Genomic DNA, 17,172 nt, shown 5'->3' with positions numbered 1-17,172 from the left:
CAATTATAATACTGGGGGGAACGACTGCATCATAGCCATAGAGAAGCTACATGGTAATATTACTTATTTGCTTGATACCTTCTCCCATGTAGTCAATCCAATCCAGTGGTTTCTTAAAGACACGGTAATTCCGACATGCACCCCAATGCGCTGCTCCATTCATTTTAAAAGTATACAGCTGTGCATGAGCATTAACACATGTGCAAACCTACATCCTCCATCAAAGTGAATAGAGTAGCACATGCGCAAAAGGTCTATCTGCAAGTGGGAACAAACACGGCTCAGAACGGGTGTGTGCCAGGATCAGGGTATTTGTGCATAATCTTTGAAGAGGCTGAGTAAATAGCTGGGCAAAGGCTACACTGAGCCCCTTAAGGGGATCATATGCCCCTTGAGTTTAAGAGCTAAATTATATTTTCAATTCTGAATGTCGGTTCAATAGTCAAACCTCAAAAAAAAGTCACAGTAAGCATTCTATATATAAACAGACTGTATCCACATAGTTTATTTCTCACAGTTCTCCTGACAATTGAACATTATTTAAGAACATACTGTATACACAGATAAGAAGAAACATACAAAATGCTTTAAATGATGCACAACAAAATCCAGCAGTATAAAAGAATGCATGTGAACCCTTGCTCACTGCTCAGGCTAAATTTAATCACTTGTTTAAATAGTAATAAAAATACAATCTTTCATGGATCTTGTGCATACTACAAAAGAGGAAAATTATTCCCATATATGATTTATATTAGGCAGTTTTCTTTGATGAGTTGCATTAACAACTCCAAATACAGAGGCAGAAGGCTGTGTATTTTACTTTATAAGAGTTAATGTTGGGTATTAGAGACTTTTACACAGTTACTACCACTGGCACTTTTCACCATATTTTTGTACACATCACATGGTCATTTTATATAACATTACATTTAAAAATATATTTGCGTGACAATTTTATAATATTCACACACCATGAGCTGGTTAAGGAAGCAGTGCCACTGTTGCCTCCTGTAGTGCTTCACTGTTGGTAAATAAAATTTTGTTGTGGTAAAAAGAAAAAAAGAAAATGAAATGAAAGTAAAGAAACATCAACTTGATTAAGCAGCTCCAATTTTATAAAGGCCTATTACCGACCATCACAGAGACAGTGATTGTTTTAAGAATAGTACGTTCTAGACGCAAACACTGTCTTAGGTTAAAACTCTGCCTAAAGAAGTCAGTTTTCTGTGCTGCAAACTATTTTCACAACAAAACTGCAAACTACTTAACTGTTTTTTAATGTACGCACTTCATCGTCTCTGCATCTCCTAGTAGTCAAGTTCTTTGGAAATGACTAACCTTAATGTGTGCTTTCGTTTCCGGCCACACTTTTGCAACTCCTCTCTTCAGATTAAACCAACTTACACCCCCCCCCCCGCCCCCCCAAACTAACACAGTGAAAAGAAAATCTCCCCCAAAAGCTTTCTGCACACTAGGAATGTTCAACCTCTGTTCAGTTATCTAGTATCATGACAGGTCAGAGAGCAGGATTTTGATGAGGGCACTCAGGACGCTCTCATGCTGAGGATGACATTCCTGGGAAAGCAAACGTCTTCCCAAGGTGGACACAGAATCGCCAACAGTGCCACGGTTGGTTTTCAGAGAGGATACTAAGCTTCAGGTTGCAGATTTGCTTTCCATGTCATCTATTTGCAGGAAAGTAGTTGGGGTCAAGGTAATTATAAGTGGGGCCTTGGGACATACAGTAGTCTCTATCTAAGAACATTTCTGCTCTGTACATAGGCTCCAATCGGTGACTTTCCTTGTGAATGTCTGTTTCATGCAGACTGAAATAAAGGAAGAAGCATTATTTGATAAGTATGAAATTCCGCACAAAGAAATCCATGGGTGTATTCCATTTGTCAAAAATTCTCACACTAAACATTTGTCAAAAATGCCCTACAAAATATCATAATTATACCCGATGCATACAATATTTTATCCTCAGCAAATTTATATAACTTTCTGATATGCATTTCATATCATGATTTAAATTGGGGGAGGGGGAGAAATTACATGTGATTTTAGTCCTCTACTCAGAGATCAAGACCCACTGAGAAAAGCATGCATCGGATTTCCGTCTTAAGCTTATTGTTAGTAATTGTCATAGATGCATGTTGCTTACCAGTCAGAACAAGAATCACAGAAATCCAAAGACATTTCTGGAGGGCAGTCTCGGCAGTGCCACCGAATGCCTTGAATGGGATCGATTCCACAGTTATCGCACTGAAAACAGATTCAGGAGAGAACTCTCAGGAAAACCATTTCCAAAAGCAATTTCCAAAAATGTAAGTCTCTACAGATTACAGAGGGCATCAAAAGTTGTGATTTAAGGAATATTTTCTTAACCTCAATACTGAAAGAACACACAGGAGAATATAACTGGCTGAGAGAGGAAATAAGTTGCTGTGCCTAAGAGCCAGGGCTGTAGCATAGGGGTGTGTGTGTGCCAGGGAGTCCATGAGCACAATTTCTGAGGCGGCATGAACCAGGCATGACCATGCAGGCACCCCCAGCACAGCCCAACCCAGTGCCCCTCTCTGCCCACCAAGGCCACATCGGCTGGCAGGGCTCCCTGCACGGGCGGACAGGTGACTCAGTGCAGCCCTGCTTTGCTCCAGTGGGGTCGCTCTGGCAGTGTGGGGCGAGGCTGGCACACACACACACCGCAACCTGGCGTGCACCCATCCTGGGTACCCGCAGTTGAAGCTAAACTGCTGCCTAAGAGCTAGTTTGCATCATAAACAGTTTTCTCTAACATCTCCCCTTTCAGAATTATGAGCTAGGTTGCAATGCAACTACTATAGTTATTGGTAACCAGCTCTACAAAAAGTTCAGGATCACCTACGAACTTCATTGTTTCGCCTCTGACAATGTTCAAGGGGAAAAACTTTTTTGGAAATGTCACTGCCAGTGCAAGCTTACTTAAGATTAAATAATTGTAATAATAATGAAATTTATTACCTACCCTACAACAGCAGTTTCCGGGGCAGCTTACAACAGTCTTAGGTGCGATATAACCAGTTTCTAACATGAAGGCTAGGTCCCAAAAACAGCTATAATTTCTCTCAATCTCTCTTTAGTTTTACTCATCTTGCATGGACTACTCTAAAACACTACGCTTGTTCTAATCCAATGACCCTGCCACCCAAGTTGACTAAAGGAGTGGCAGGAAAGCTCCCACTTAACCCTCCAGCTTTACTAACCTTAAAGCCTATGTGTTGCACAAAACCACTTTCGGCACGCATGTGCTGCAGTTTCTGCTTCTTCAGCTTTTTTAGCTCAAGCAGTTCTTTGTATTCTGGTAATTCTCGATATGCTACAGGGATACTTTCTTCATCCTGTTAAAGAGGGAGGGAGGGAGGGGGGAGAGAATGAATAATATTAAGAATCCAAACCGTTTAAGCAGATCCACAAATGCTAAAGGAAAATAGGATTTTTGTGAGTTTTTGCTCTCTAAGACAAAATTTAAGAATAGAAATGTTAGAATGGCTTCATTACTGAAAAGACATTTCCCCCTCTCCCTCTTAAAAATTAACATGAGCTTGATTTTTAAGTTATCAGATTCATTCATCAGCTCTAAAAACACTTTGATAGCTAGGAATAGGAGAGAAATGTGGCTGGACAGCTTTGAAGAACTATTGAGACAGGAAGAAACAGAATGTCCCCTGAAGGCAGAGATGCAACCAAGACAGAATGAAAAATTCTAATAGGGTATTGCATGACTTCTAATGTAATCTTTGAAATGTGATAGAGAACAGATTTGTTTTCACTAAAGATAAACATAGCAAACAAAATCCTTCAATGCAGTTTTACAATCTGAGGTTCAGAATAGGAGAACGTTTATGAGATTTATTTTTACTCTGCCTTTTGCCTTTAAAAGCCCTCAAGATGTCTCATAAAACAAAATCACATTAAACTTGGATTTGTGTGGCTTTCTTCAGCCTCCTGTTCTATGTTCCCTTCCCAGGGTAGGCAGGACAATCTCTGACCAAAGCTGCCTATTACAAAATAAAAAGTAGTCCAGGATGTACAAATGCATGGGAAGTAAGAACAGCAGTAGAAGAAAAGAGGATAAAGCAGAAAAGTAATGTTCTGAAAAAAGCCACCTGTCTTGCTGAGAGAGCCCCAACTCACTTTGTTCTCCCCGATGGCAGAGTTCAATGGGGCTATCTCCCAAGAAAGTGCACAGAGGATCACAGCCTTGGAGATGCTGTGGAAGGTACGTGCAGGAGACGCTACCTGTGAGGGAAGTGGAAGACCTCCTCTGGCTCCTCAAGAGGGTGGGGTAAAGCAGAAGGGTTGGTCTAAAGTGGCCCTAGGACTACGGCAATGGCCTAGTTCTCTTTTTTCTTATAGAAGCAGAACATCCAGACAGAAAATAAAGTAATGCCATGAATGAAAACAATGTGCCTGGTCAAGCTGGAAAGATTGCACCTAACCATTTCCAAGCTGAGAAGTTGTGGAAGATAAATTTCTTTATCTGACTACTGCTTACACTTGCATGCCACAGAATCACTGTAGGCAATCCTCACAGTAAAATCAATGTCATCTTATAATTATAGAGCTGTATCTGAGGGATGTGAATTCAAAGCTCTAACGCTGAGTTATCCTGCTTACCAACCACAATGAATTCTCTGGAAATCATTCATTTGGCAAGCGTTCACAAAATGAGTACAATTTCTAATGATTTCTATGGGAACGTTTCTAATCTGTGATTTATCTGATCTCTCTCCCACTCCCTCCATAGTTTCTTCCTGAAATGGCTGCAGCCAACCAGCAAGAGAGAGACAAAAGGAAAACTGGTTTGTCCACTCCCTCCTGCTCCCTGATTTATCTCCCCACTTCCTCCCTGCATGGTTTCTTCCCAAAAAACAAGTAAGGAAGTAGGCAAACTCCATCTGTCTGGATATCTGAATCTGTAGTGTGTATAGCAAGGTTTGGGCATAATTCTTTGTTTGGATAACTGAATTTTCACATAGCGGGTGGGCAGATAGCAGGACCTGCATGTACAAAGATCTGTCCTTGTCTGTTAAATAATAATAATCACATAAGAAATGTACCAAGATGCAGAAGTATTTTCAGCTCTCGCATGGGGGTTTGGAAAGGAAAGGAAAAATAAACAGATACACCTTTACCCAACACTTTTGGCACCGAAAACCTGTTGCTATTATATTGAAGAGTTTCCTTTACTCAACACAGGCATTCCTTGAGCTGTCTTAACTCTCAGCACCTTCACGCATAATCATCTACTTAGAATAAAAAATATACCGATGATTCCTCCTCTGCTGCATTGCCTAAATGGCTATGAAAACTTGATCTGTCATCATCTTCGTCCATATACACGGGAGGTTCATGGGATGTCATGAAAGTTGAGGGCTTGAAGAGATGTTTATTTAGAGGATGTTGCCTTCTACTGGAGGACTACAACAGAAGAACACACCATCTATGAAATGGTATTAAGAAACCACCATCGTAACATTTTAACAGTATCTAATGTGTTCTCACCATTGGTTTGGGAAGCTGTATACAAACAGCGTTAGCCACAATCCATATCTATCATGTAGTTTCTTGTTAAATATTGCATTTTGATGTGCTTCCCCCAAACCAGATTCAACATGAATTGAATACTCATCAGGAAAAGGCATCCTCGCCGTGTTTCGGCCCACTTCTGTGGACATTCACAGGCAATTTAGATACACATCAAACTGCTGACGAGTACAACAAACAAATGCTGTTTGAAATGCAGTGAAAAAGAACCACCACATTACTTCTAATTTTCATTATAAAGACATTATTACAACATATGGTCAAAACACTGATGAATTCTGAAAACAAGAAATTGTTTTGCCAAAAACTGGCTGAAAATCTGATTAAGTAATTAAGTGAAATAGAACACTCCCGCTTCCCTATTTACAAAATCGCACAAATAAAACGATTTGTGTAAGCGATCAACAAGGCTCTTCAGAACCAATGCAAGCAGGGTGCTTTAAACCAAAACATTTAATAACCGGTTTAAAACAGAATTTAAGTAACGAAGAAGGGATAATGCCACTGTGTAGGACCCAAAGCTCCACAAATCCACAGAAGGAAGGGCCTCTCAGTCATACTAGCCTAGAGGTGGAGCACCAGAAGGTGAGGAAAAGGCCTCCGCCTTCTACCCTGGCTGGGAATGGTATGAAACTGTGGATCTGCTGCTCTGATATTTCACTGAATGTCCACTTTAAACCATTCATTGGATATTTATGGTAGCAGCCAGGTTGGTGATCATCAGATTTTGGGAAGGGATTGAAAGGAAAAACCAAATACAAGTAAACTAAAAACAGCAAGGTGGGGAAAGAAAAAAATGCCATGGATAAATTTGTGTTGGAATGGTACAGTTTTATTACACACATGAACTAGACATACAACAGTGCGCTTTAAGCCATTATCTCTTAAACAAACTATGGTTTAATATGAAGACACAGCATACTGGTGACATACCACTGAAAATTTCCCAGTCCTCTGCTTCTATACCACTAGGGAATAAGTCAGTCGGGAAAATTAATCCCATCAGATTAACTCCGAAAATTCCCTGGTTCTATTTGTCTGCAATTTGGTGGATTTCTTGCACCAGCACACCTCTATGTCTGTAAATTTCAGTCTAATTGTCCACAAAACACTAAGTAAGGTGAAGTGATTCCTTTTTTAAGCCATCTGCCACAATTGTAATGGCTGACATTGTGCGATACCTCTGAAAGTATCCTTCTGAAATTTGGCATGATTCATGCCTTTAAAAGGGGCGATCTTGTCTCCAAATTGCATCTAATTCCCCCCCCCCCAAAAGAGTTATTGATGTTTGGGGTTTTGTTTTTTAATCATAATAAAATGGTGTCCAGCACAAAAGCCCCTAGACCAGTCTGAAATTTGGCAGTCTTTGACCACTATGGAGAGGCTACTCTTTCTGAAAATTTCTTCCAAAGCAAGCAAGCAAGCAAGCAAGCAAGCAAACAAGCAAGCAAGCAAGCAAGCAAGCAAGCAAGCAAGCAAGCAAGCAAGCAAACAAACAAACAAACAAACAAACAAACAAGTAAAATGTGCTGATAAAGCACCATTTATGTTTTCCACAAATGTATTTTTATCTAAACGCCAGAAACAGATGTGAAATATTCTAGCAATTACCTTTTTGGAGTAAAAATACAAATTTGGAGTTCTGCCTGGAACTGGAATACCAGCCTTAGTCAGTTTTATAAAATACTTTTGCACTCTGCTGGCAACCTGAAAGAGTGGAAACAGATTTTTTAAAATACATATGGGCACTAATTCTAAACATTAATACCAATTAGTAAGCTATGTTTTGTATTTAAAAAGGTAAAAACATGAGAGATGGGTGACAGCTGGTAATGTTACCTTAAACATTTAACAGAGACATACAGTGGTGCCTCGCAAGACGAACGCCTCGCAAAACGAAAAACTCGCAAGACGAAAGAGTTTTCCGTTTTTGAGTCGTTCCGCAAGACGAATTTCCCTATGGGCTTGCTTCACAAGAAGAGGGGACCTCTTTTAAATGCTGGCGGTGGGGAGCAAAGCCTTTCGCCCCCCTCCGGCCTTCAGAAGAGGGCCAAAACGCGCTGCGCTTTCCCGCTATCCCGGACCGCTTCTAAAATGCTGGCCATCGGGAGCAAAGACTTTCGCCCACCGCTGGCCTTCAGAAGAGGTCCTGGACCTCCGCTATCCCGATGGCTTTTGAAGGCAGGCGGGGGGGAGCAAAGACTTTCACCCACCGCCGGCCTTCAGAAGAGATCCTGGACCTCTTCTGAAGGCCGGCGGGGGGCAAAAGTCTTTGCTCCCCCCCGCCTGCCTTCCCGGGATAGCGGAGAAGCGCAGCGCATTTCTCCGCTATCCCGACGGCTTTTGAAGGCAGGCGGGAGGGGAGCAAAGACTTTGGCCTACCGCCGGCCTTCAGAAGAGGTCCAGGACCTCTTCTGAAGGCCGGCGGGGGGCAAAAGTCTTTGCTCCCCCCCGCCTGCCTTCCCGGGACAGCGGAGACTTCTCTGCTGTCCCGGGCGATCTTAAAATGCTGGCGGGCGGCAGCGAAGCCTTCGCTGCCGACCCCCAGCATTTTAAAAGCCCCCGGGACAGCGGAGACTTCTCCGCTGTCCCGGGGCGAACTTAAAATGCTGGCGGGCAGCAGCGAAGCCTTCGCTGCCACCCGCCAGCATTTTAAGATCGCCTGGGACAGCAGAGAAGTCTCCGCTGTCCTGGGGGCTTTTAAAATGCTGGTGGTCGGGAGGAAAGCCCTCCTGTCCCCGGAGCTTGCAGGGTGGGAGGTGGGGAGAAGGGCTTTTCTTCCCACCGCCAGCCTTCAGAACAGCCTTCTGAAGGCTGGCGGTGGGAAGAAAAGCCCTTGTGTCCCCCCCCCCCAGCCTTCAGAAGAGGTCGGGGGACAGACTGTCCCCGGACCTGGTCTGAAGGCGGTTTCCATAGGAACGCATTGATTGATTTTCAATGCATTCCTATGGGAAACCGTGCTTCGCAAGACGAAAAACTCGCAAGAAGAAAAAACTTGCGGAACGAATTAATTTCGTCTTGTGAGGCACCACTGTAGTGAACATTATCTACTTTACAAATGTGCCACTCATAAGTTCCTAGCTGCCATGCTGCTCCATACACTTAAAGCCATGCCCTCTTCCCTATTCATAAGAACACTTCGCACTCCTCTTCAAATCTATCATCAAGAACAGCTGCATTTGCGAAGCCCTTCCACAGCTGATTGCCCACTTGTCACTCACTTTCCCAGATTGCTTCTACTCCTCCTCCCTAATCCCCTACTTAATTTTGTCTGTAACTTGTATAAAGACAGTGTCACCTCCATTTTCCGCGATATCTGCCCAATATTGCTGGTGCTTAAAAGCAATTAAATAGTGAAAATACAGAGCCACAGATACCAAAAAGTTATGGAATAAAGCTTTTTAATTTGCTAAATTAGCAAAGTAAGAGGTTACAGATTATTTTTCATTCTGTCCTTCCTTCAACAAGATCAGAACAATTCAATTCAGGATTATTTAAAATATGAAATATTCTCTCTAAATTCCTATTTAATAGGATACCAATATTTTCAGATTATGAGGAAACCTATTTAATGAATGCATTGTGGCCAGGAAAAGATCTAGGACATATAAAGTATCTTAAGGGGTAAGGACTAGAAATAATGCTACATTGCATTCATATCATAGGGCATTATTGGTTGCCTCTTAGTTGTGAATCTGGTTACAAAGAGAAAATATGGTAAGTACTATTAAATTGTACTTTGATCATCAGCAAAATGTGGGCTTTGGGGCTTCTTTTTGAGAAAGGTATAGAAATTTAATAAATGAGTAAATGAGGAAAATGCACGTTTCAAATAAAAAAATATTCTAGATACGCCTTCAAACTACAACATAAACTCTGGGAGATCATCTTTATTGTGATTTAGTGGTATGGAGTCAACTCTAACTTTAATCAAAGGAGATAAATGGATTTTTTTAAGTAAAGGTAAAGGGACCCCTGACCATTAGGTCCAGTCGTGGCAGACTCTGGGGTAGCGGAGCTCATGTCGCTTTATTGGCTGAGGGAGCCGGCGTACAGCTTCCAGGTCATGTGGCCAGCATGACTAAGCCGCTTCTGGCGACCAGAGCAGCGTACGGAAACGTCGTTTACCTTCCCACCAGAGCGGTGCCTATTTATCTACTTGCACTTTGATGTGCTTTTGAACTGCTAGCTTAGCAGTAGCAGGGGCCGAGCAACGGGAGCTCACCCCGTCGCGGGGATTTGAACCGCCGACCTTCTGATCAGCAAGTCCTAGGCTCTGTGGTTTAACCCACAGCGCCACCCGCATCCCTGGATTTTTTTTAGTCTAGGATAAAAATCATTTTCACACATTTATAATTTTACTCTAGGTGCAATGCAACAACCCGGAAATCTGAAATTTGCCATTTCTCATGTACTTTGCAGACAAATTTACTAGAGAGCTGGTACCATTAAAGGATTATTGGGGGGGGGGTGTTTGCCACTGATAGCATACCTAACTTGTTGGCATCTGTCAGTCTCATGAGACAATGGAGTACGCCTCCAGGGATGAAGTCAAACTGCTGCATTAGCAGCACCTAAGTGACCTCCCTGGGGCGCAAGCCAGAGCAGTGTGCATAGAGGTCCTGCTCAGACAACAGGATCCACCCCCCTTGGCATATGTGATCCAAAGGAATGCAGGGCAATGTGTTTGGCACCAGCTTGGCTGCAGTTGTTGTTGGAAAAAGGTGTACAAAGTGCCGTCCATCTTAGGGATTTGTGTAGGGTTCACTCCTTACCCTTTTCTTCTCCTGAAGATACCCCCCAAGGCGGCAAAGGGTTAGGACCAGAGTTTTCTTACTAATACCTATTAATTCATTAATTAAATTGAAAGAACAACAAACTATTAATACTGGTGTTCAAAAACTAGGTTCTCAGTAGACATTATATAGGAATATAATTCTGAAGGCTCTGTGCTATTCATATGAAAGAACTCTGGTAAGGTTTAGCTTTGATAGTAGCTCATTACTGGGAAGAGACACATTGATAATTTGAATAGATTTTGTTGAAAACATGTTTCAAGATAAAATTGATTGCCACCCACTGCTATTCTTCTCACCACTCCAGAAGAAATTGTATAACCAATGACACCAACTCTTAGCAAAAGCAATAGATGAGAGTCTGTTGGGGCAATGAGAAGAGAACTGAGCAGGAAGGAACCTGTTGAACTTCTTGAAGCTTCTGCACCAGGGACTGGATACCCACCCCTAGTTCTCTGACTTGTTTTACAGAAGCAGAGAACCCACCTGTTGGACTGCACAGACCTCAAACAAGTGTTACTCCCCATTACCTGCTTTGCAGTTCTGTTTCCTAGTTCATCAGCTATTTTCTGCCATCGTCGAGATTCTATTTCTTCTGGTGGATACTTCAGGAGTAGTAATTCAAGCTTTTTCTGAAGCAATCACAAAGTAGGTCATAAATACCAATTAATGTTTCACAGAAGAGAGCTCCACTTATTCATTAATGGGGGTGGGCAGGGGTGGGGAATACAATGCAAAAACCAAATGAACATTATAGAATTGTATGATTCTGCTAGCCTCGTTTTCCATTACCTGTTCTTCTGTACTCCACAGCTGATTAAAAGTTTCAGGTTTGGTCTCATCACAAAGTCGCCCTCTTATCATCTGCTTAAATACAGTACATAACATGGGACAAGACTTTAGAGAAGTTCATTTAACTGGATTTAATTCAAACAAAACCAGAGTTTACTCAATGAATGACTAAGCAAATCATCTAATTTTTCACATTAAAATAAATATTCTCAATGGGCAGGTATTTGAAACTGGTGCCTTTGAATTCATTATAACTATCGAAAATGCTGTTTTATAAAATCCTGAAAATAGCTTCTGTCTTATTTTTGGTAGTATTTACCTGTGGACGATTGTTTGCTGAAGCTTCTGGACAATCACTGAAAGGCAAGACAGAGTATGAAGTGGCCTCTCCATCCTTTCTGAGATCCAAAGGGCTTTTTGGTCTTACAGGTAAACCTACTGAAAATAATAGAAAATAATTATTAAAGAGCATTAGAGTGCCCCACCACCATGACATAGTTATTTACTTACCTTTATCAAAAATAAGTTTTGCTCGTCTACTGTTACGCTTTCGGTTTTTGAATTCTCTTTCAAAATTCCCAAGGCTTGTAGTATATTGGTCCCAGGATATATCTGGCAGCTGAACAACTCTCTGTGGATATGGAAGCCCTACGTCAACCTGAAAAAGTCAAAATTAAGAAGAAAAGAGTTCACAAATACACACAAAGCACACTTTCAAATGATGCAATATGAAACTAATATGAGCCTGTTTTAAAGTAAGCCATGTTTTACTGTATTTCCACATTTTAAAAGGAACTCGTCCAACAGTAATACACAGGAAAGCGTATAAAATATGTAGGGGAATGGGAAATGATGGCTTGTTGGAGGTCATGTTTAAAACAGTGACAGTCATCTCCTCTTACTGTCTTTTGTTAGCTAAATAGAAAGCATGATTTCCCATCAAATTTTAGTCTGTGCGCAAATATAGCATATTAAGAGAGACAGGGAGGAGACCAGGAAATATAAATTAAAGAACATACCACAGTTGGTCAAAAACATCTTCAGAATGTGTGTGGATATTTCCCTCTACAACTCACTCACTATATGCTCTTCCCTTAATAATTCAATTGTAATCAATGGCAGTATGTTCCACAAAAACATCTACAGCCTGAAACAGATACTTCTGCTTTCTCATGACTGCATCATACAGCTCAATTGCTAGTTCTCTTTGCTAGGACATCTAAACTTTCTCTGCAAAATCAGAAGTAAATTAACTGTCAATGACAAGCAGGAGGAGTTACAAAGCTACAGCATACATTCAACTAGGGGTGGCAAATGACCCTAAAACAGTGTGGTGGGACATTAGTGTGAGCATGCAACCTATTCCCCACCTGCAGACAGCTTTCAGTGTGAGCCAAATCCTATGCATGAACACCTGGTCACATGGAGATGTTGTGTTTTTCTCTTCTGAAGAAGAGAAGCCTTCTTCAAATGTTCAGTCTAAATATGTGAAGGCAAGGGGAGGAGGAAGAGACTAGGGGTCTGTACCAACCATTACCCCAAAATCCTGAACCATGTCAAGAGTACCCATTCCCACCACAATCGTCTTTTTAGCCTTTAGCACAGAAGTTTGTAAGAGGCTTCCATTCAGGAACCTTACAATCGGGAACCCTGATAATATCGAGTTCCTGGTTGGGGGAAGGCTTCTAAGCACATTCAGCTGAACATTTCTGCAAGTTCACTGCAGATCAGTGTGCTAAACACAAGGTCAAGAGTAGAGGAATGAGGGCCAGCAAACATGCCTCTGGCCTCCTACGCTTTTTGACCTTAGTGTGCCCAGGCTGTAAGAGGGCTTCGTAAGATCAGGAGTGAAGGGCTCAGTTTACACTGAAAGCTATCTGGAGAGGGACATGGATGTGGGAGAGGGCATAAACTCCATTTTCTACCACAATGTTTCAGTGTCACCCCTGGGTGAATTGTAACTGGGATGTTAAGGGGCCATTAAAAAACCCAACAACAACAAGCACTGGCGCTGTCTAAAGCATGAAAGGATATGGAGGCCACTGAACATGTCACTGATAGTTAAAGGATGTATAAAGTTAGGAGAAATGGCTGCCTCTGCCCCTCAGTTACGGAGAGTGGTGGCTTTTATAGACAGCTTAATTGAAACTGCCAAACAAATTGGGAGTTGGGCACAGTATATTTCATACTGTATTTCATACCTCGACTACCTGAGTGCATGGGAGGCCCTGAATCAGAAGAACCAGCCCCAAGTGGGGAATTTGGGAAAAGACAAGGGAAAAAGAATGGAAACTCTTGCCCTTACCTATTAGATGTGACAGGCCCTCAACCAACATTACAACCTCATTACAAAATCTTCACAAACACAGTTTTGAACAAACAATGTAGTTGAGAAGGTAACAGACTCAATAAGCTCTAATTGCCTGTGTCTTATAGAAAAACCATGTTTTCCCCTAATTCTACCATTTACACGCACTTGTCTGCAGGAGATGAATTATTCGTTATCAAACATCTCTCAGGGGTGCTTAAAAATTCCCACTGCAATACCTTCTTTTGGAGACTTTCCACAAATCCAATGGGATCTTTCAGCGCTTCTCTCTGGTGTCTGCCTAAACTCTCAAGATCTTGAACTGCTTGAGTGCGCTGAGCCTCGAGTACCGCAATCGTCTGTAACAGTCTCTGATAACTACAGAGACAAAGGGAAACAACTCACTACAGATTTCTATGCACAATAACCAAAGCAAAAGGAGGGGGGAAACCCCAAAACCTCAGCACCCAGCACACTTATCTGAAAGACTCAAACAAAGCATATTATTTTAAACAAGACTGCATATATTAAAAGTAATTTTTTAAGTGCGCCAATAGAATGTGTATCAGAAGTTCTTTTAATCTGAAATAGTGGTAGGATTGACTGCTTTATAGAAATGTCAGCAAAAACACATAACAAGTATAAAAAAACTGGATGCTGAGTAAGCCACAAAACAATGACTTTTTCTTCTTGCTGCACAGTATATTTCTACCTACCACTATAAATATGGTTCCAACATACTAGACTAGTATCACCCTGATACCTGGACAAAGGAAGTATCTAAGTATCTATCGATCTATCGATCTATTGTAGTCAATGAGGTTAATCAAAGTTAATTTTCCCCAACTACCACAAATATACCACAAAACCTTGCCTGGCAAAAGGTTTTGGCATAGCTAGGGGGTGAGGCAGACTAAGTGAGCAGGCACTGGGCAGGCTGTGGACTAAGCCCCATCTGAAAGCGGTCCAAGGTCTACTGCAGGTCTCAGTCCACTGTTTGTGTTTCTTTTAATGATAAAGCAGCCTCAGGACAGAGCCAAGGCTCTGTTATACACAGTTGCATGGATGGTATAGTTCACTTTTCAGTGATGCAATTCATGTTGATATCTTATTTATACTGAAAGCTATTATATCTTATTTCTTTTGCTTTGTCTTACCAAAGACATGCCTCAAGTTCCTTCCTATCTGCATCATTAATGGTTTATATCTTCAGTATTATTGTGAGTGTATGTGTTCACACCCACACAAATGCAGAGTTCTGACATGTGTCAGCCCGGACACTGAGGTCCAACTCCGAGGACCTTCTGGTGGTTCCCTCACTGCGAGAAGTGAGGTTACAGGGAACCAGGCAGAGGGCCTTCTTGGTAGTGGCGCCCGCCCTGTGGAATGCCCTCCCATCAGATGTCAAGGAAATAAACAACTATCTGACTTTTAGAAGATATCTGAAGGCAGCCCTATTTAGGAAAGTTTTAAATGTTTGATGTTTTATTGTATTTTTAATATTTTGTTGGAAGCCGCCCAGAGTGGCTGGGGAAACTCAGCCAGATGGGCAGGGTATAAATAAATTATTATTATTATTATTATTATTATTATTATTATTATTATTATTATTATTATTTCCTAAAGCATAATGAGTTCTTGCTTACACTGCTGTCTCACAGAAAGAATAATTCTTTTGCACTGACATCTTAGGAGTTCATACATGTTCACAGGATTTATTTATTTTTAGCAGAAGGAAAGCATTGTTTTTGCTTAGCGATACTATTAAGCACATTAATAAAAGCAGTACTTAACTGGCTTAATAGGCACAAATCCCAAGAGGATAAATGTTTTTCTAACAATATGTTAGACAACAAGCCTTGCAAATACATATTCACAGAGGGTAGCTGCTTTTTATAGTTTATACAAACATATACAACTCCTGTGTGGGCGGGCCTGAATAATTATGACACTGAAGCAACAGGAAAAGAAACTTAAATGTGCATAATTGTTCCTATACATAACTGTCTAAGCATATGATAAAACAAACCCAACAAGGAATACATACCTAATGGTGCAAAATTGGAATATTATCCTATTACTATTGAAAAAAAAATCAATATATTTACATCTTAGGCTGAATACTCAGGAATCTTAGTGTGTTCATTGTAGCTAGATAAACATGAAGTGCGTCCAGCTAGAAATGTTTTATGCAACAATTTGATTTCCATCTCATGTGAGAAGAAATATACTGACATTTGAATGGCTTTCCCAGACAAGCTACTGGGCAAGTCTTTGCCAAGGGTAGTTAATTTAAATAACTGGATGAATTCCTAGTATAGGCATTCACTTCCTTCCATAGCGAGAGCAGTCAACAGGAAAGGAAAAAGTGAATCACTAATGGGAGATCCTGAAGTTGTCTGAATGTAGGATATGCCTCATTATCACATTGGACACAGAAGAATGAGAAGAGGGGACTAAGAAAAGAACGCAAAAAATAGCCAGTTCTGGATTTCCATATGAGGTCCAATCCTTATGGAAACTACTGTCTGACAAGGTCTATATGGGAATTCATGCACAGCCTCTCTACATGCACATTGATTAGTTACTCACTAATATTTGCACAGGGGTTTTGCACACAGGGATTCTGAAAGCAATCTTAGAAGTAATACCGACTTCTATGATTGCTTGTTATGAGCAATACCACAGTTCTCAGGTCTAAGAACCCATGAAATGAACTAGTAAAGATTTCACATATGTTTTGCATTTTAAAGTCTTTGCCTTCTAAATATTTGAAAGATCATATAGTCCTTTTTTTACAGTCAAAATTCCGACATAGTTTGCAGTAGAAGAATTAGTTTCTCAGCTGACTTAGTTCAATAAACTATTTTATGCGATTTATATTTAAGCTGCTGTGGGTTAAGCGGTCTATCATGCCACTTTATTTTTACAAAGCAATCCGTAAGTCCAAATAATTAAAATCTGTTTATAATTAGTCATTTTCATTATACTAATAATTTCAGATTGCCCCAAGGGCAGATAGAAAATGTGTTTACTTCCTAGAGCCAAAGAAGACACTGAATCTACACAGAAGCACTCATACATGAGCCAGGGGACTCCTGAACTATTTATTGCCACAGTGCTTCCTTTAAAATGTTCTTACACTGCTGTCTACTGTTTTGTGGGCCCAGGCACAGTGAAGCAGAGGTGGAGTGCACAGACAAAAGAAAGGGAACAGGAAACACATGCTGGATTCAAATTAGGCCACAACTTTAATGATTACAGATGCAACTGGTTCAGCATAGGCATTGGGCATGTATTGCAAAGATCAACCAGCCTGCCTGCTGGTTGATGAACCATTGAGGTTAACAAAAAATTAGAGGTCCCCCTGAAGTGGCTACCACATATGGAGAACCCCTAAGTGATCCCCAATGTAGTGTGGCAGAAGAGGAAGATTGAAGAAAAGTGTGAAAGCATCTCTGTGAGCAGAGATTTTCCACAATCTTTCCCCTTCGTCTCCCATACCACATACAACCCCATTCAGCAGAGGAATTGAGAAGCCTTTTCAGAAGACTGGGAGAGGATGGGGTGGAAAAGTCACTTTCCACCTCACCCACGGGTATATCTCTGGATCCACCCCAAATATACCGTATTTTTCGCTCTATAAGACTCACTTTTTCCCTCCTAAAAAGTAAGGGGAAATGT

The 17,172-nt window shown here is 41.1% G+C and overlaps 1 protein-coding gene across 7 annotated transcripts in view; it reads right to left on the bottom strand.

Moving 5' to 3' along the window:
• Window positions 1-472: 472 nt before the first annotated feature.
• ZZZ3 (zinc finger ZZ-type containing 3) overlaps window positions 473-17,172 on the bottom strand; it is a 40,857-nt gene continuing 24,157 nt past the window's right edge. For 4 of the 7 annotated variants that reach the window (XM_053392005.1, XM_053392007.1, XM_053392008.1 and 1 more), the window contains 10 exons: window positions 13,728-13,866; window positions 11,691-11,838; window positions 11,500-11,618; window positions 11,181-11,255; window positions 10,919-11,020; window positions 7,204-7,299; window positions 5,314-5,466; window positions 3,249-3,383; window positions 2,168-2,268; window positions 473-1,829 (listed from right to left, as the gene is read on the bottom strand). In XM_053392005.1, coding sequence (XP_053247980.1) covers window positions 1,685-1,829; window positions 2,168-2,268; window positions 3,249-3,383; window positions 5,314-5,466; window positions 7,204-7,299; window positions 10,919-11,020; window positions 11,181-11,255; window positions 11,500-11,618; window positions 11,691-11,838; window positions 13,728-13,866 — 1,213 coding nt within the window. In that variant the 3' untranslated portion in view covers window positions 473-1,684. The remainder of the gene's footprint in view (window positions 1,830-2,167; window positions 2,269-3,248; window positions 3,384-5,313; window positions 5,467-7,203; window positions 7,300-10,918; window positions 11,021-11,180; window positions 11,256-11,499; window positions 11,619-11,690; window positions 11,839-13,727; window positions 13,867-17,172) is intronic. The other 3 variants (XM_053392011.1, XM_053392009.1, XM_053392010.1) reach the window with 3 other exon arrangements.

This window comes from Podarcis raffonei, chromosome 6 (assembly GCF_027172205.1).
Source record: "Podarcis raffonei isolate rPodRaf1 chromosome 6, rPodRaf1.pri, whole genome shotgun sequence".
Classification (NCBI taxonomy): Eukaryota; Metazoa; Chordata; class Lepidosauria; order Squamata; family Lacertidae; genus Podarcis; species Podarcis raffonei.
The sequence above is the reverse complement of the archived record's forward strand: the minus strand, read 5'-3'. Positions and strand labels throughout refer to the sequence as shown.